The sequence below is a fragment of the Leucopleurus acutus genome, assembly GCF_964270905.1.
Source record: "Leucopleurus acutus genome assembly, chromosome: 4".
In the NCBI taxonomy this organism is placed as follows: domain Eukaryota; kingdom Metazoa; phylum Chordata; class Mammalia; order Artiodactyla; family Delphinidae; genus Leucopleurus; species Leucopleurus acutus.
The window spans coordinates 130,243,779-130,263,626 of record NC_139146.1 but is presented as its reverse complement, the minus strand read 5'-3'; the positions used below and the strand labels follow the sequence as shown (position 1 = coordinate 130,263,626).

General features: G+C 40.3%; 1 protein-coding gene across 4 annotated transcripts in view; it reads right to left on the bottom strand.

Moving 5' to 3' along the window:
- Positions 1-19,848, bottom strand: part of NR3C2 (nuclear receptor subfamily 3 group C member 2) — a 378,103-nt gene that overhangs the window by 191,073 nt on the left and 167,182 nt on the right. For all 4 annotated transcript variants that reach the window (XM_082838759.1, XM_082838760.1, XM_082838758.1 and 1 more), the window contains exon 3: positions 5,098-5,237. In XM_082838759.1, coding sequence (XP_082694885.1) covers positions 5,098-5,237 — 140 coding nt within the window. The remainder of the gene's footprint in view (positions 1-5,097; positions 5,238-19,848) is intronic.

Below are 19,848 nucleotides of genomic sequence, written 5' to 3'. Positions count from 1 at the left end.
TTAAGAGCACACACAGTATTGATGGGGATAACATGAGCCCATGACATGGTGAGACACACTTTCCTCTGGACCTGTTCGGTTTACTCATTCAGTTTAGAAAAGCGAAGAAAATTAACTATTAGTCAACCATTACATGTCCTTAAAAACATGTTCCCCCACAGGATAATCAGTCTATGAATTGCAGGATTTCTCACCTATATGCTGCGAAGTACACGTGAAAGGAATGAGGTGCATGTATCCAGGTGTGGGTACCTTAAATGCTGCATATTTGAGGACTGCTGAGATTAATCTACAGTTAGACCTTTTAAAGCCGTTTCATTTCAGGAAATAGATTTATAAGTCTCTTACTTCAGGGAAATGTCTGAGTGTCGAAATAGACATCATATGATTTGGCTGGCCATACCAAGATATGGACTCTTTAGCCTAACGGGTCTGCTTACGAAAATATAAATCCAGCTGACTTTACATTATAGTGAACTCTCTTCTTCTTTCACAGCCCTGTACCTCTTCAGTGATTTGTGGGGGCTGTGTCTTCCAGACACTGCTGTATACTGAGTAGCCAGAAAGGAAATTAGGTTATAAAATAGCCTGCTGACTGTAGGCAGCTCTGTTCATTGAGGGATCACAAAGTAAAATACACACAAGATGAAACCAATGGGAACTTACAGCTGGAAAGAGACTGAGAAAGTAAAAACTTAGAGTAGAATTAGAAGTTGCAGATTAGACATCAAAAGGCCTGCGTAAATTCTTGGGCCAGTTTCGTTGCTAATTTACTGGCTTGAGGGGCAAGTCATTAACCTGGAATGCTCTTATGCCACATAGGTACGTTGATATGTACATTCAAACATTTATTTAGTGGCTACTAAATATCTGTGGTGTTGCTAGGTTCTAGAGATAAGAACCTGTCCTGCCCTAAAGACATCGAACAGGGGAGCTAAAAGTCCAGTTGGCATCTCTCAATATTTCCTCTACTGTGCAACTCCCAAAGGTGGGTGCCAGAGCCAGCTATAAATGTTCGTTATGGGAATCAATCTTGGTGGTTCAGTCCACGGTGGAAAATGTGGAGAAGTCCCTCAAGGAAATGTCAACAGGCCTTCTATCCCCTCACCCCTGATGCCGACATCCTTTGAAACTTTGAGAACTGCTAGTCTAGAAGGATCTTACAACCTCAAAGAGCAGTTCTATGGGGAAAATAATGTAATACGGGAAAACTGAAGAAAAAATGAAGACCTAACAGTACAACGTTACCGAATCATTTACATGATCTCTGTGTACAGACGTGGCCAAAGAACTTCAGCAGTTGTTCCTAAAGTCAAGGTCTAATATATATATATATATATATTTTTTGCGGTACACGGGCCTCTCACTGCTGTGGCCTCTCCAATTGCGGAGCACAGGCTCTGGACGCGCAGGCTCAGCGGCCATGGCTCACGGGCCCAGCCGCTCCACGGCATGTGGGATCTTCCCGGACCGGGGCACGAACCCGTGTCCACTGCATCGGCAGGCGGACTCTCAACCACTGCGCCACCAGGGAAGCCCAAGGTCTAATATTTTGATGCCACTTTACGATTTATAAAATCTGCAAAGACATTTTGCTTTCATGTAATTTTTCATAGCAACAGGTAAGGCAATACTACCATTTCCATTTATAAATAAAGAAACTGACGCCCAAGTAAGTTAAATAACTTGCCATAATCTTACACCAAGTGAGTGGCAGAGCTGGAAATTAAACCAAGTCTTCTGACCCTAAGGCCAGTCCACTTTCCACCACTAGGGAGAACCCACCTTAAAATATATATGTGTGTATGTGTGCATGTGCGTGTGCATATAGGTTTATTCTTTTTCTTAAGACAGAAAGGTCCTGACAAACCTTCAAGGCAAATAAGCAATTCAAATTTAAAAATAAAACGATAAGCTTCCATTGTAAGGTACAGTAATACGGCTCTAAACCAACATTATCGACAAAAAGGTATTCTGGATGAGACATCGAAGTGTTTTTATATTAAATGTTTAAGAAGAAGAAATAAGCACATATCTACACCCCATTAGACGGGACACAGAGAACATAATATACACTTAAAACAAATGATGTGCAGTCTCCCTATGTAGTCACCACTACACTATCAGACCAAGCATTGCAGCGGGGTGCTCTAGGGCATAAAAGCCTGAAGCCAACAAGCTTGAAGCTCAGACTGCTGTGATTTTCGCCCTGTCCTCTCTCTAGTGGTCATTTCCAGTTCGCCCTGATGTTGTTAGTTCCTTTCGATTTTAAAGGACTCCCCTACCTGCAGCTGCTTAGAAGCCTCTGTATACGTAATCCGAGGAGGAGCTTAAGGTTAAAACCGGAAAACCACCGTAGTAAATATTCAAATATAAAAACACACATACATGTTTGTATATGTGTGTGTATGTACACACACAGTGACACACACGCAGAGACACACACTAAGGGTACCACACTGTCTTCTCAATGTTTACATCACTGCCCTCATTATTACCGAGCAGGCATAAACAATGACATATAGAGCAGGATTTTCATGAACTTAAGAATTATGGAAAATGGAAAGAAGAGATTATGAGATTTAGATCTATGAGGCCTTAGGGTGGGTCTAGGTTTGGAGCCATAAGACTTTAATATGGGTCTAAGTTTGGCCTTATGATTCCAAATAGATTAATTGGGTCTGATCCCAAATTTCTTCATCTGTAAAAGGGGAATAAAAATAACATCCATATACCATAATTTTGTGAAATTAGTGCCTCTAATTACATAAAATATTTTAAAAATAATTTCTTATTAAATCAAAAAGTTCTGATACGGATATAGTCCTATTTCTTTCACACATACACACATGATAAAACAGTAAGCAAATACAAATTACAAAACAAAAACAAGTCATTACTCTCATGAAGTTTATATTTAAAATTTATAGCCTTGCTTCACACAGGTAGGTACTAAAATTCTAATTCCCAAATAAATAGGAAATAAGCTATATTAATAAAAGTCTTAAAAGGCACTTGTCAAGGTTCATTATCCATTACTGATCAGCTTTTCAATGAGAGAAAAAGACGTACAGACATTTAGGCTTTTCCATGTTTATAGGTACCTCAGTTGCAAAAACATTCTTTCCTTAGCTACTTCCAGAGAAACTACTTAAAAACAACAAAAACATCTAGAGAAGTTTTTGCAGAGAAGGGCAGATTTTATAAAGAACCATACATGGGTTCTGATGTGAATGCTGTCCCATAGGTAGGGCAACACAGAGGCACCCTCTCTAAATGTCCTTCGCTCACCGCTTTATTTTTACTTATCACCTTTGTTCACCAATCAGTGAGCCTAGGAGGGGAGCCCTTATGTTGGAAGGTATAAAGCGGCATTAGAAGATGCCAGAGGTATATTTTACCTACTTATCTTCTACTGAGTCCATCACAGAGTTAAGGAAAGAAAGAAGAGGGTGGCGGGGAAGACAATCTTAAAAAATTAAATTGATTTCAGTACTATACATACTTGTTTCCCCCATTTTCTGGAAATCAGCCTTCTGGTAACAGGGCCCACCTTTTTCTCCGGGAAATGCTCATTCCCACAGTTGGTCTAGGTTGTTCAGGTTGGCCGACTCCAGCCAGGACCACCCTATCAGATCACTGCTCCCCCCAGCCACGGTGATTAGGCTGGAGGGGGCCAACGTGAGTCAAGTTCAGTCTATGGAGATTCAATTGGGGGCTTTTATAACAAACCCTGGGAACAGAAAACCTCTTTTCTTCTCACGAGAGAAGCCACATGAGAACAGAGCCAGAACAAAGTCAAGCGATGGAGAGAATGAGATTGAATGCGAATGACCTGGCTTAAGACCATGGCTTGCCCAAAGCCATGCCCACATGAGGACTTTCCAGTTATGTGGGCCAATGAATTTCCATTGGTGCTGAAGCCAGTTTGTGTTGAATCTTCTGTCACCTGTAACCAAGAGCTCATACCCCGAGAAAGAAATATGGAACTCCTATTACCAATTCAATGCTGGGTTTGGGGACTACTAAATAATTAATAGTGTAAATAATGTAAAATCATGTACTATCAATTAAATAATGCAGAATCAACCTCAGAAGCACGGAAATAACTACTTGGTCAGCTTTTTTTTTATCCCAGAACTAAGGACATTTCCTTGTGGTCCTCAGCAAAACAAACATTCAAGTATGCTTAAGTCTCTGAAACACCAATTCACCTCTCAGAAAAATGTCCTGAGAAATACACCTGCAGGAATCTTAATGCTGAACTCCTTAGTAAGAATAAGTGTCAATTACACAACACTTCTCCTGATAGCAAAAAATTCTACACTTTGACCAGTCATAGTAGTCAACATTAATAAAACCATCAGGCCTAAGCCTGATGTTAATTAATTGCTTGGAAGTGAAGCTGGAGAAAGGCAGAAACAAAGGAAAAGACCATTTCTCCTTAGTAAGTACAATTACTTGGACAGAAGCAAAAGCTAGACTACATAACTTGAAGAATCTCAGTCCAATTTTTCATTTAATGTACTGGTTTGGAAACTTTCAGTAGGAACGAAGGTAGGACTCAAATGGGGACCTGGACTCTCAAGCAGCTGTTAAATGACATCATTTTGTAAGGAACACAACTTAAATTACACACACGATCCTGATGTCAATGTTTTAACTTGCCACCAACACATATATTTATACAGAAACAGACCAGGCAGACGTGCTGTAAAAAAAATGGTCTTTCTGATCATGCAAATTAAATTTATGGTGACACAGAATGATTTTGATAAGTCTAAGTGAAAAAAAAAAAAAACAACTGAGACAAACCAACAACCAAAACAACCACTATTTCTGACTGGTTGCTCTTCATCCACACTTTAGAATTTTGGCCATTAAATATTGCTCGGTGGAGAATCTCCAAGTGTTTTTTAGACAAGGCATCATTACTATTTATCACTGACAGATTACATCCAAAACTAAGGACAGATTACATCCAAAACTAAGGACATTCTTGAATTATTTCCCAATGGTGCTATCGAGTTAACCTTGCAAGTAAACTGCACACCAGGAAAGAAAATGTGTAAAAGGAACACCCACATGAACATTTACCTTCCACTGCTCTTTTGAAGAACACTTTGCAGCTGCCACAGGTCACTACACCATAGTGACATCCCGAAGCCTCATCCCCACACACCAAACATATTTTGGAAGGTCTTGAGGATCCAGTGGAAACACTTCGTAAAGTAGAGCTGGGGAAAGAAATCAAGATTTAAATAACTACAATGTAGTGGCACATTCGACATGCTGTACAGCTTAGCTCAATATCTGTCAATCATCTTGGTTCCATCAATGAATTCAATATGGTCCCATCCCGAGTGACTTAGGAAATGAAGGCAAAATCCTATGAGGGGAGTAATGTATCAAGAATTCTCTACAGCAAAGCCTCTTCTCAGTACTAAGAAGTCATAAATAATCCCATATAAACTTTTCTCTTCCTTTTCCTGTTTTTGAGAACGTTTACCAAAAAATATTATTTGCATTCTAGGTGAACAGAGAGGAGAGAAATCTTGAGCTGAGTCATCACAGAACTATTTTTGGCATCAAAGGGCTATTACGATACTTCTCAACTCTCTTCACTCGGACTCAGATTATATCTCAATTTATGCCAGATAAAAAACTCTCCCCTCTCCAAAACAATCCACAAATTAAAATTCAAATAATTCTTGTCTCTTTTGCCAGGAATTTTACTCCTCCAAGCTCCTGCATATTCTCCCATGTTACCTTACCTAGGTATGTTCAAATTGCTTCATTTTGCTTACTAATTTAAAGGGGCACAGTCAATACTAAAAACAAGCCATATATGGTAACTATCTCAGGTACCTTTCATGGTAAGAAACTGAAGGGTGCAGTTTTTAGGGACAAATTTAACCTTTTAAGCAACAATCTACATGAATCCTTTTTTTTTTTTTTTTTTTTTTTTTTTGCGGTATGTGGGCCTCTCACTGTTGTGGCCTCTCCCGTTGCGGAGCACAGGCTCCGGACGCGCAGGCTCAGCGGCCATGGCTCACGGGCCCAGCTGCTCTGCGGCATGTGGGATCTTCCCGGACCGGGGCACGAACCCGTGTCCCCTGCATCGGCAGGCGGACTCTCAACCACTACGCCACCAGGGAAGCCCTACACGAATACTTTTAAAGGAGACTCTTCTCAAGCTATATTACATATTCCCGTGCCGGTTTATGGCACAATCTGAACAAAATTGTTTTAAATTCTAATAAGGTCTCATAGTTCAGTGACCGATGTGTGCCAAGCAGGCAAAGAATTCGATTTTTTTTTTTTTCATTCCTAGCCCACATGCACTTATTGAATATCTACCCACAGGTCCTGTGCAAGGTACTGAGGAAATAAATATAGACTGCTCAGTCCCTGTCCTCAAAGTTGGTGGAGACATGCAGCATTATGGTATGTGCTTAGGTGCGGGGTAATATGGCAGCACATCGTAGGCTCAGCCTTCCATACTGGGAAAGCTAGGAATATACCAGTCAGCAGCCTTCCCCAAAGGTGACAGCTGAGCTGAGTTCTGAAGCACGACTAGATGGTAGCCAGACAAAGACAGGGGCAGAGCAAACAGAATGCGCAACGCGAGCTGGAATGTGAGAGAAATTCGAGCTGAACGTGTTCAGAAAACATTGGGTAGATTTTTTGTATGTCAGCACCGTCACCTTGTTGTCCTAGCTTTATGTCTCCATGTAAAACAGCAGGAACATAAAAACTCAAAGAAAACATACGAAATGGCTAGAATGGTGATGATTTCTGTTTTTCAAATTAGCTAAATGTGATACTATTGCCTTCATGATTTTTTTAAGATTGATTTTATATGTTTTAACTACACTCTCACCAAAAACAGATGAAGGAACAAACTATGCAGCTGCTCAGAGCACTGCAGCATGACTGACTTTCTAGAAAAATGACTTCTTAAATCAAAGGCTGAAACAGTGTTCTCCAAAGTTGTTTCTCCTTCTGAGAAAAGTGCTCTTTATTATTTTTATTAGCGTCCTTTGACTTCTTTATGGCATTCAAAACATTCCATTTCAGCCCCAGTAACTTCTTCGGCATATTGGCCAGTAAAACTCAACCCATACTCTGACTCTCTTACGCTTCACAGGAAAATACCATGATTGCATAAACAATTAGAATACAACTTAAAAACCATCATTAACATGTAAGTGCTTTTTTACAACTGCAAGCATACATGGGATTTGTATTTAACATTTTTGTGAGCCTTGGTCTTGGTCCTCAAACTGAAGAGTCTCTTAACTTTGGTCTTTGGAACTCTCCTCTTCTATCCAAATACACTTTCCTTGGCTCAGTCAATGGCAACTGCTATGGGCTGAATCGTGTCCTTCTCCCCACTTCCAATTCCAATGTTGAAGTCCTAGCCCCTAGGACATCAGAGGGTGACCTTTTTTTTTAAACCGAAGTACAGCTGATTTACAATGTTGTGTTAATTTCTGTTGTACAGCAAAGTGACTCAGTTTTTTATCTATGTCTATATCTATATCTATATATGCACACACACACTCTTTTTTATATTCTTTTCCATTATGGTTTATCCCAGGATATTGAATACAGCTCCCTGTGCTATTCAGTAGGACCCTGTTGTCCGACCATTCCATATATAATAGTTTGCATCTACTAACCCCAGACTCCCAGTCCATCCCTCCCCACCTGCCCCTCCCCCTTGGCAACCACGAGTTTGTTCTCTATGTCTGCGAGTCTGTTTCTGCTTCATAGATAGGTTCATTTGTGTCATATTATAGATGCCACGTATAAGTGATATCATGTGGTATTTGTCTTTCTCTTTCTGACTTACTTCACTTAGTATGATAATCTCTAGTTGCATCCATGTTGCTGCAAATGGCATTAATTCATTCTTTTTTATGGCTGAGTAGTGTTCCATTGTGGATATGTACCGCATCTTCTTCATCCATTCATCTGTCAATGGACATTTTGGTTGTTTCCATGTTTTGGCTATTGTGAATAGTACTGCTACGAACATAGGGAGTGCATCTATCTTTTTGAATTATAGTTTTGTCCGGATATGTGCCCAGGAGTAGGATTGCTGGATCATACGGTAATTTTATTTTTAGTTTTCCATCAGAGTGTAATCTTATTTGGAAATATGGTCATAGCAGATATGATTAGTTAAGATGAGGTCATTTTGGAGAAGGGTCATCCCTAATCCAATATGATTGGGGTTCTTAGTAAAGAGAGGAAATTAGGACACAGACACACACAGAGAGAATGCTGTGTGAAGATGAAGAGAGTGATACTCGTACAAGTCAAGGAACGCCAAAGACGGCCAAGAAACCACCGGAAGCTAGGAGAGAGGGATGGAACAGATTCTCCCTCACAGCCTTCAGAAGGAACTAACTCAGCTGACACGTTAAACTTGGCCAAGCCTACAGAACCATGAAACAATATATTTCTGTTGCCGAAGCCACCCATTTGTGGTACTTTGTTATGCAGCCCTAGCCGACCGATACAGCAACTTGGACTCATCCCTGACCCTTCCTTCTCCCTAGTTTCATTCTCAATCTGTTCAATTCTATTTACTTTATCCTCAAAAAACACCCAGATTCTGATCACTTCCCACACCTCCTCTGGGACCACTCTAGTCCAAGCCATCAACACCTCTTCCCAGGATGTGTGGAAGCCTGTTCGCTCATCTTCCTGTTTCTCCTTGCCCCCTTCCTTCCCCTGTAGCCAGAACGGTCCTTATTCATTCCTTTGCTCAAAACCATCCAAAGGCTCAGAGGAAAAGCCAAAGTCATCCTATGACCACAGGGCCCCAATGTGGCCCCTGAGACCTTACTAACCTTTCTCTCTTGTTTGCTGCCCTTCAGCAACACTGGCATCCTTGCCAGACCTCAAACACACCAGGCGTGCCCCCACTTCAGGGCCTTTGCACGTGCTGCCCCCTGTTCACCCAGATATCTATACAACCCCACACCCCCACCTCCCTTCAGGGCGTCATCCAAATGTCACTTTCTCAGTCAGGCCTTTTCTGCCCCCTCTACTGAAGACACCCCTTCTTCCAAACCCCCTTCCCCTTCTGCTTTATTTTCCTCCCTAGCGCATGTCACCAGCTAACATGCTGTGTATTTTCCTTCTTTAGTCTGTTTATTGTTTGCTTCATCCACACAAGAAGGTAAACTCAACAGGGGCCTGGATTTGCTTCTGTGTTATTTGCCACTATGTCCCCAGGGCATGGCATAGTCCCTGGTACCTATTAGCCTCCCAATTAACACTTGGGATAAATGAGTGATCTCAGATGACTGGCCTTTTCATCAGTTTTGAACTCCTACTGCATTCCTTACATATAAGAATGTGATTGGTTTTTAACTGTCTTGAGAGTGAAAAGTATGTAGTGGAACCGAATGCAGAGAAGTCAAAGCATAGCATCAAAAAGATGCACTGTGAAATCCCAATTAAAACAATAATTTGGCTCAGTGACAAAATTAAAGCAAAGGGGGATTATTTTTCCTTCTTGTTCACTACCATCTCTCAATGACAAGGGAGCACACTTGCCTCTACGTGTCTCTCGGCAGCCCTCTGCTTCTTCGGTTTCTGTAACAGTGTACTGAGCTCGGTCTCTGTTTCTCAGGTTCTTTCTCATTGTCTATATCACCAATGTAGATTTTCTTTGGCGTTCTACCTTTGGCCATCTTTTTTTCTCATTTCTACACTTTATCCCTTAATGACCTTATCCACTCTCCCAGCTCAAACAGCTCTCCTGGTGAATGACTTCCCGAATCTTCATATCCAGCTCCAACCTCTCCCCAGTGTTCCAATTTCATGTGTTCACTTCCTTTACATAACTTCCCAGCCTCTGTGGTCTACTGGCTTCTGGAAGGGTACTGCCATCTTCTAGGCACCCAGGTTCAAACCTTCATTAACACGTCTAGTCAGTTACCAAGTTCTGCTTCTCCAGGCCTGTCTCCCATCACTTCTCTTCACCCTGTTGGGAACCCAGGTTCAGACCCTTGTCACTTCCTCAGGCTTCTTCCCCAACCCTCCAGTTCATTCTACAGTGGCTGACAAATGACGTTTCCTGTTATACAGTTCTGATTCTAGTACTGCCCAGTTCAGAATCTTCCATCATCCCTACACAACACCACCATAAATGATAACGTTCCTGTCCCTCTTCCTTCATGCCTGCCCCCGCAGGTCCTCTCACGCTTGTGCTCGCCCCACTGCAACATCCCTGTTGAGGTGCTGTGGGTACCACCATCTGTACACCTACCCTCGCTCCAACTCCTGGGAAAACTGTCCATCCTTCAAGGGCCCCTAATGTTCTTCCGGCAGGATGCACCTCTCTCCCTTCTGATTTGCTTTCGTGAATTCCTGATTTGCTCACCTCCCTCCCCCAACGGTCATCACTTCTGCCCCGACATTCGTGATTTGTGTCCTTATCCTAATCCTTTGAGGGCAAAGACCTTGTCCTCTGCCTCTCTGTACTCTCTGCTGCCATTAGTGTGGAGCTGGGACTATTTATTGAATGAATGAAATCACAACCTTAATCTCATCACAGCAGAACATAAATTTCCAAAAGGCAATTTTAAAGAAGATAAATGAATGAGGCCAAGGTTATAGGTTCAATTCCTATATGGTTCATTTAGCTTTGCACAGAGGCGAAAAAACATCCGGGGAGACAGACTATCCTCAAAAGCTCAGCGAGCTATCCCACAAGCGTCTGCATTAGTAACAAAGAAGACAGGCCACAAAGTGTGGACGGGTCAGGAAAACTCCAGTCTCCACTGACACCCTTTCATGTGATTACCTCTGAAACTGAAAGATGGGACATGGTTGGAAGGGTATATGTCTGGTTTCAGGAAATACGTTATTACATTTTATAAGCAGGGAGAGGGAGGAGAGGAAAAGGAGGAGAAGGGAGCAGACCTTGAACTCACTTGTTAGATTCTGGGTTATATCAAAACACAAAGCTTATTGAGTGATTTTTGGATGTAAGAATTCACCTTTATAGTATGTATAATCCATTAACATCTTATAACATCTAAGCATCTTCATGGGATGTGAGTCCCAAACACGCAGGGGTAAAGGCAGGCACAGGAGCTCAGTAAGGAAGCCTGGTTCCGGTTCTAGCTCAGCCACTAACTGATAAAACCTTAACAAAATCACCTCTCCTCTTTGGGCCGTAATTCTCACCACAAGAATGTTGAACAGATCATCTCTAAGATCCTTTTCAAGATATCCCTTTAAGATAAATATGGGCACAAAAGATAAATGGAACACCCTGTCATGATCAAGCTTTATTTGAAGTGGAATTTAAGCTCAAATTAAAGACAGCACCTTACACACAGTAAACAGCCATTGTCTGATCTAGATCAAGCATAAAAACATCTACATGTAAAAACTTATTCTTTCTAGAACAGCTAATCCTATGGCACTTAAAATCTTTCTTGCATCTATATGATTGTGTCTTTGCTGATTTTGCTTAAAAATTCTGCATAAATGTATGCATTCAAATGGTATTCTACCCACAAAAAACCATTTTAACAGCGACGAGTTGGGAAAAACTACCCAAACTGGTCATTTTTGGTCTTGGTAATCAAAGAAATAACGTGCACAGAATTTTATTATCCACAAAGGTAGTTCACAGGGTTTTAGACAAATGTTAAAGTACTATATAAAGCAGGAATGAGTGAGCATTGTATTTCCACTTGTAAAGACAAGTGTCTCTCTTCGGGAAACACAAGGAAGGTGCAACTATTTTCAGTACCAAATAGAATAGTTCTAATGACTCAGTGAAGAGCTAAAGAGATTAATCAAAGGTTCATGCTGATTTGGGTGACAATTGGGAGGGGATATCCTAACCAATTATCAAAAACACCTACTGGGCAATCTTTTTCCACGAAACGGTTGGAGGCTTAGGGAGAAGCAATAAGAAGCTGTGTGAGAAAAAGGGATTTCTACCGACTGAACTGGAAAATTCGGCTGAGAATCTATCATGTACCATGTTGTTCCAGGAATTACTATGTTACTTCCCCATCTTTATAACAATTACATAACAACACCATAGTGAGTGATCCACCACTATTCAGTGACCAGAAATTCTTCACATGACAAGGAGTTTGTCCCCTGTCTCAAGCTCACTCAACATCAATGAAGCAAACCTGTCTTTTGTACTTTCACTTAATCAGAGATGCTTCTACCATCATCACCGGCTGCTGAAAAGTGGAATCTTTCCACATGCAATCAATTCAAGCATTCATTCAGTGATCTAGAGCAGAGTGAGAGTTTGGAGGCCTATGCAAACAATACTTCAGGAAACATCTTTCTACCTGAACATGCTGGTGTGTTTTAAATCCTTCATTAATTAAGCTATTCATTGGAAGCCTGCTATGCCCCCCCCCCCTTTTCTAGGCACTCAGATGAGTAAGAAAACGTCCCTATTCTCATGGAGTTTCTACTACAGTAGAAGAGAACAACAATACAGAAGGAAATAAATTCAGACAGTGGTAAGTGCTTTGAAGAAAATGACAGAGACCGAGATTGGCTGGGGCAGTGGGTGGCTAGGATTCTCTAGAAAGGTAGCCTGGGAAGGCATCTCTGGCGAGACTGAAAGGACAAAGTAGCCAGCCATGCGAAGATGCCAACAGAGGGAAGAGCAAGTGCAAAATCCCTGAGGAAGGAATGAACATGACACGTTCCAGAGATGGAAACGAGGGCAAATGAGTAGTAGCTGAAAGGAGGCAGGAGAGATGGGAGGAGGTAGGATGTGTGGGCCAAGAGGACAGAGGGAGACTACATGGGTCTCGACGGCTGTGGTGATGACTCAGGATGCCAGTTTAAGTGCCATCACGAGTGATGTGAATATTGAGATGTTTGAAGCAGAAGGGTAATATGATCTGCATGACATTTAAAACTCTGACTTTGGCTGTTGCCTGGAGAATGGACTACAGGAGTGGGTGATGTTGGAAGTGGGGAGACCAGCCACGTGAGCTCCAGCAATTATCCAGGAGATGACAGAGCTTGGATTTAGCTTAAAGCAGTGAAGACGGTGAGAAATGGCCTTTTTCGCTCTTTAAGTAGATAGTACCCACTGGACTTGCAGAAAAATTGTATGGTGGTGCTGTTTATATTTTCATAGTGGAATGAAGAGCAGTTTGGCAGTTCAGGGGAGTTTGTTTCGGACCCGACAGTGGTAAAGCAGTTATCAGTATGGTATGTTCCTATTTTTGTAAATAATACAATAGCAATAATATTAAATGATAGTCTATCCATAGGAAAAACTGGGAGCAAACATATATCAGTCTTATTTAACCTTTCTGGGCCCACTTTGTCATCTGTTAAGGAGTGATAACAAAAGTCCTACCTTATATGGTTCTTACAGATTAAATTAGTCAATACATACATACATACATATAGATAGATAGATAGAGATATATTTTAAAGGAATCCAATTTTTATTGTAACACAGTTATCAAAATATTTTTTTCTTTTCCATTAAGGGTTTATTACAGGATATTGAATATGGTTCCCTGTGCTATACAGTAGGACCTTGCTGTTTATTTTACATATAGTAGTTTGCATCTGCTAATCCCAAACTCCTAATTCATCCCTCCCCCACCCCCTTTCCCCTTTGGTAACCATATGTTTGTTCTCTATGTCTGTGAGTCTATTTCTGTTTTGTAAAAAAGTTCATTTGTGACGTATTTCAGATTCCACATATACATGATATATGGTATTTGTCTTTCTCTTTCTGACTTACTTCACTTAGTATGATAATCTCTAGGGCCATCCATGGTGCTGCAAATTGCATTATTTCATTCTTTCTTATGGCTGAATTACTCAATATATTTAAGAGCACATACAACGGTGTCTGACACATATTCAGCACTATTTAAATTCGGACTATTATGAATCAGTATTATTGTTGGATCTACAACTCTTTTTTTTTTAATTCATTTATTAATTTATTTATTTTTGGCTGCGTTGGGTCTTCATTGCTGTGCACAGGCTTTCTCTAGTTGCGGTGATCCAGGGCTACTCTTCGTTGCAGTGTGTAGGCTTCTCATTGCGGTGGCTTCTCTTGCTGCGGAGCACAGGCTCTAGGCGGGCAGGCTTCAGTAGTTGTGGCTCGCGGGCTCTAGAGCGTAGGCTCAGTAGTTGTGACGCATGGGCTTAGTTGCTCCGTGGCATGTGGGATCTTCCCGGACCAGGGCTCGAACCCGTGTCCCCTGCATTGGCAGGCGGATTCTTAACCACTGTACAACCACGGAAGTCCCTACAGCTCTTAACAGAGACTGGCATAGTAGTAGAACTACAGATAATTCTACTTTTCTATAGCATATTTTTCTGTACTGCTTTAAATTTATATAAGCATGTATAACATTGGTTAGCAGCAAAAAACAAGGTTTTTAAAAATATAGTATAAGAGAGTGGTACAGCAACAGCCATATTGTTTATTTACTGTCTAGGCAATGTTCTGTGTGAATATGGATTTGAGAATCTCTTTTAAGAATTCTGGTTCCTCTGGTGACTGTAGCATGTAGGCTGGGAACAGCCACATTAGATCACTAGGATAAACAATCACTGAGATTCAAATATATACTTTTATATAAAGAACACTAAATTTAAGAAACCTAAGAATTTGGAGAACACTCAATATACAAAAAATACATTTCAGAAACAAATCACCTTTGACTACTAGTTTACTAAAATCCGTACCTTCATCCACATATAAATGAGGAAAAAAAACCCTTTTGCTGACTATTTCCTTTTTGAGTCAATTTTTAACGTAAGATATCTCATTTTAGTTTTCCCACTATTTAGGGGTAATGTTTGGGAGTGATTCTTGTGGTATATTTTCTTTGGTGGTATTATCATCTTTGATGATAAGTGAATCATTAATGTTTTGGGGAATGATTTACCACTAAACAAAATTCCTCCTCTTAAGCCACAATTCATAATGCACCACAGACAGGAATTAAATAATTGGTACACATCTTTCAATCTCAGATGTATGAATAAAATTATAGATAAAGCTACCTGACACAGAAACTTCAAGGATATAACTAGCTTGGAAAATAAAAATTAAAGCCCCCAAAATGGCTGATTAGTCTTTTCCTATTTACCTTTTTCTTTGTTTTTACAACAGTTTATATGATTAGTAATATTTATTAGAGTGGCTCTGTTTAATAAGTATTTTCTATACTTTGAATTTCATTTAAGTGAATGCAATTTTCCCATAAAAGACTTATAATCAACAGAGCATAGCTTCAGCACAGCAGGAACGTATCCTGACAGAGATCTAGAAGGAAAAAAAGGTAGGAATATTTTGGATCACATGCTAAGCCTAGCCTAGGATGTGTAAAATTTCATTTTAAAAATAAAGATCTAGGGCTTCCCTGGTGGCGCAGTGGTTGAGAGTCCGCCTGTCGATGCAGGGGACACGGGTTCGTGCCCCGGTCCGGGAAGATCCCACATGCCACGGAGCGGCTGGGACCGTGAGCCATGGCCGCTGAGCCTGCGCGTCCGGAGCCTGTGCTCCGCAACGGGAGAGGCCACACAGTGAGAGGCCTGCGTACCAAAAAATAAAAAAAATAAAATAAAATAAAGATCTATGCTAGAAGGACATTCAAGTAACTTTTTCTCCTTCAATTATGGCTAGACAAATTCTCACTTGATGATAATATGCAAAATCTATTTTTTTGGACAGCAGGCAAAATTATTTAACCCTAGATGAAAACGTATTTTCTAACAAAACAAAGTGTCAAATGTAATTACTGGCCACTGTACTGTTAATGAATCATTTTAATCAGGTGACTTCCACACCAGCTGTGTGGACGTCCTTCTTAGAACACAAAGATAACAAATGACTTCTATTCTCAATAAGTTTATAATCGAGCAGGGTAGGTAAGACATGGAGATTGGTAAATATTAAAGTCACTGTGTGACAGGAGTCATCCATGGCTAAAAATAAAGAATTCATAGAATCCAGTAACTTGCAGTTGGGTTGAAGGAAAGCTTCACGAAGAAATGGGGCAAGGTGAAAATGAGCTGGACCAAGAAAAACGTCCAGACAGGGACAAATGCATTGGGATCCAGAACTCAATGAGTTATACACTGACAAGCATGGAAAAAGGCCCAAATCATGAGTCTCCAACACCAGATTCAGTGTTTAGAGATGATTCTAGAACAGTGAGTTGAAACATCTGGTAGACAACTGAAAAGGTGACATGGAAAACGAAGCGAGGTACAAAGATCTACCATGTTAGAGGACACAAAGTGACTGATGACAACTGTTAATATGCACAATACGGATAATGACAACAAAAGGTCTGATGAACTGAAAGAAAACTAAGGACCACTGAATAGGGGAAGCAGGAAAAACAGGTTCAACAAGAGAAAGTTTGGAACATCACTCAAGAGGTAGGTCACCCTTAGAGAGCAAGGACTCTGGATTTTACTCTTAGAACAATGAATAAGCTCACCCCAGCAGAAGGTGAAATGAGGAGAAAAGAAGGTCACCGATGGAAATCTACAGAAAACTCACATTTCTGGTTAGGCAGGGAAAGAACTTGCTAACAAACCTGAGGAAGAAAGACAAAAGAGGCGGGAAGGCAAGATGATGCAGAGTCTTGGAATCAACGGGAGGAGATCAGGAATGGGGGACCAACAGTGTCATATGCCACCAAGAGAGCAAGAGATGAACCACTGGGCTGTGGTCACTGTTGACACTGTTGCCTTTAGCAATGGTTTTTTCTGCATATATAAGCCATATTGAAGTGAAAGGCACTCCCCATCTTCTCTATTAAGAAGTTTCCATATTCAGGGAAGTTGTCTTAGTCATAAAACTACTACCTGGTAATTTGAGCACATGCAAAGTCTCTAAAAAAGATCTAACATCAAATCATCTCCAGAAACATTTACTGAGCACATATATGCCCATCAGTGGTTGCTAATACAATGACCAAATATATGTGCTAAAAAAATGCCTCCACATTTTATTTTACCTCTGTAATCACTGGCATGTCGAGTGCTAGTTATTTAGAATCCCCTTGGAAGGAATCATAAACTTATCACACGATCTGTTGGACAGTACTTTATAAAGTATGTTGGAAAGAGACTACCTCTAAGTACTTGCTTGAGTGTATAAATTATGTTTTAAGAAGATTACCACAAAATGCTTGCTTGAGTGTTTTTAATTGCAGTGACTTTGCTTTTGAAACATACTATAAACAGAAACAGACTCACAGACTTTGAAAACTTATAGTTACCAAAGGGGAAAGGTGTGGCGGAGGGATACATTAGGAGTTTGGGATTAAAATATACACATTCCTGTATATAAAATAGACAGTCAACAAGGACCTACTGTATAATACAGGGAACTCTGCTCAATATTCTGTAACAATCTATATGGGAAAAGAATCTGAAAAAGAATGGATATATGTATATGTACAACGGAATCACTTTTCTGTACGCCTGAAATTAACACATTATAAATCAACTACACTCCAATATAAAATAAAAATTAAATTAAAGAATAAATAAAAACTGTGAAAAAAGAAACATACTATCAATATGCAACATGATTTAACTTTTCCCCCTGAACGTTAACTATCCTTATGTTAAGATGCAGACTTAGATGCTGATACGGATGGCCTGAGATTCTGAGCAGTAATGGACACTGGACCTAGCTGTGGATCCTGAACCTGAGTTATTTAGAAAATTACTGATTTCAGCATGGTTTTTTTTTATCACATTTTAAAGAAGTTGATGGAAAACATGCTTCACCATGGACTTTCTGAACAACAGAATATGGCTTCTTTCTATAAATTTAATTATTCCAAACTCCAAACTGCTTTTTCCCTGAGTTGTTCCTCTTAAATTCTAGAAATAATGATTTTCATTGCCACTGATATGGCCCTCTGATTTGCCACCTCAACTCAATTCAGTTATGACCGCTGCTATGCAAGGCTCGTATGTAAGATCACAGAGGTTTTGCAACTGGCACCCTCTATCCTACCTGCCTTATACTAAGTTTTCTTCACATGGGATAAAGGGATAGCCTTCATTATTTCAAAAATTTACATGTGATAGGTTTAGAGAGGTTCATTCCAAAATCTATAAATTAATGACATTAATGACAACGTCCTGGCACATTTGCTGACATGGCACCATGACATATTTACTTCAAATCTACTCAATATCTGATTTTGAGCAGAGTTACCACCCTTGAAATATTAAAAACAGCATCTTTCTTAAATTTAATTTTTATTTTATGTTGGAGTATAGTTGATTTACAATGTTGTGTTAGCTTCAGGTGTACAGAAAGCGATTCCGTTGTACATATACATATATCCAGTCCTTTTCAGATATTTTTCCCATATAGGTTATTACAGAATATTGAGTAGAGTTCCCTGTGTTATACAGTAGGTCCTTGTTGATTATCTATTTTGTATACAGTCGTGTGTATATGTTAATCCCAACCGCCTAATTTATCCCCCTTTCCCCTTTGGTAACCTAAGTTTGAAAAACAGCCTCTTAGTATGTCATCAAAAGTCCTAAGGAATGCTTATATTAATTGGATCAAATAAATTCATTCTTTACCATCTCAGTTTCTGAATGATCAATGAGATATCACCACTTTAGAGTTAGGGAAAAAAATTGAAAAATAAATCCCAAATTATTAACGTATTTTGTTAGAGTTAATTCTATAATTGTGAAATGACATCACTGCGTTCAGATCAGCTTAATACTCTGAAATGATCTTTCAGTAAAGGTATAAGGAATCTATCAGAAAAGAATCTTTTCCATTCACACTTTAGTTTATAACAGGTCAAAAGAATATTCCTTTTCAAAACACTACTACATTTTTCTAGTTACGAGGGTTTTCTTCACGGGAGCCTACAGTCTAACCACACACGAAAAGAGCCACCTTGTCCTCATTCTGCTTGAAGGCAGGATGACTCAAGGCTGGCTCCTGTCGGCGGGCATCACTACAAGGAGTGGTTTGGTCAGAGCTGCAAAACGCTACTCAGGGAAATGACCAGCCTCACCGGTAAGCTCTGAAAAGAAGGCATATGTGTGCACAGACACCTGAAGAGGAACACATATGTACCCTCAAACATGCAAGAATCTTCTGCAGTCTTCTTCTGCTCTGCAGGTATTCTTCATAAGAACTCCCTCGGAAGAAAATGGCAGAGGCTTTAAGGAGGAGCCAGCATAGGGCACTAGTCAGTAGACTTGGATGACTGAGTCTGCAAGGAAATTCAGAGGCGCCTTTTCGACTCCACCCCCCTACCCTTCAGGACTGAGGGATCAATGCTGTACTGTTCCATCTGAGCCGCCTACGCTCGCCTTTAAGTTCCCTACAGAGCTCCCTTTTAAACTTCTCCTGCTTAAGCACAGTCTGTAGGATTAAGCCTACATATGAAATTGCTGTTCAACTGTTTCTGACCTGCAAAAGCAGGCATTTCTTATGGTTGCATTTAACACATTTCTGGACACTGGTTTCAATGATAAAACCAGGGTCTATCACAGGACAGCCTTTCCAGATCGATAAAATCATCATCTACGATTAAGTGGGCAATAGCATTCTACTAAGTATGATGGTCTCAGGTCTTCAAGGTAACACACTGAAGTACTGAGGTGAACTTAGATATTGCTGATCCCACCCCCAGACCGCCGAGTTCCTTTCCATTACCATGTTCTCCAGCAATTTTGGCTCTTATTTTAAAAACTGTTCATTTTTTCTGATCGATTTCATTACTTTTACTTTTCAGTGAAATGCTAGTATAAAAAAATTAATAAACAAAACCGTATGCTCATTTT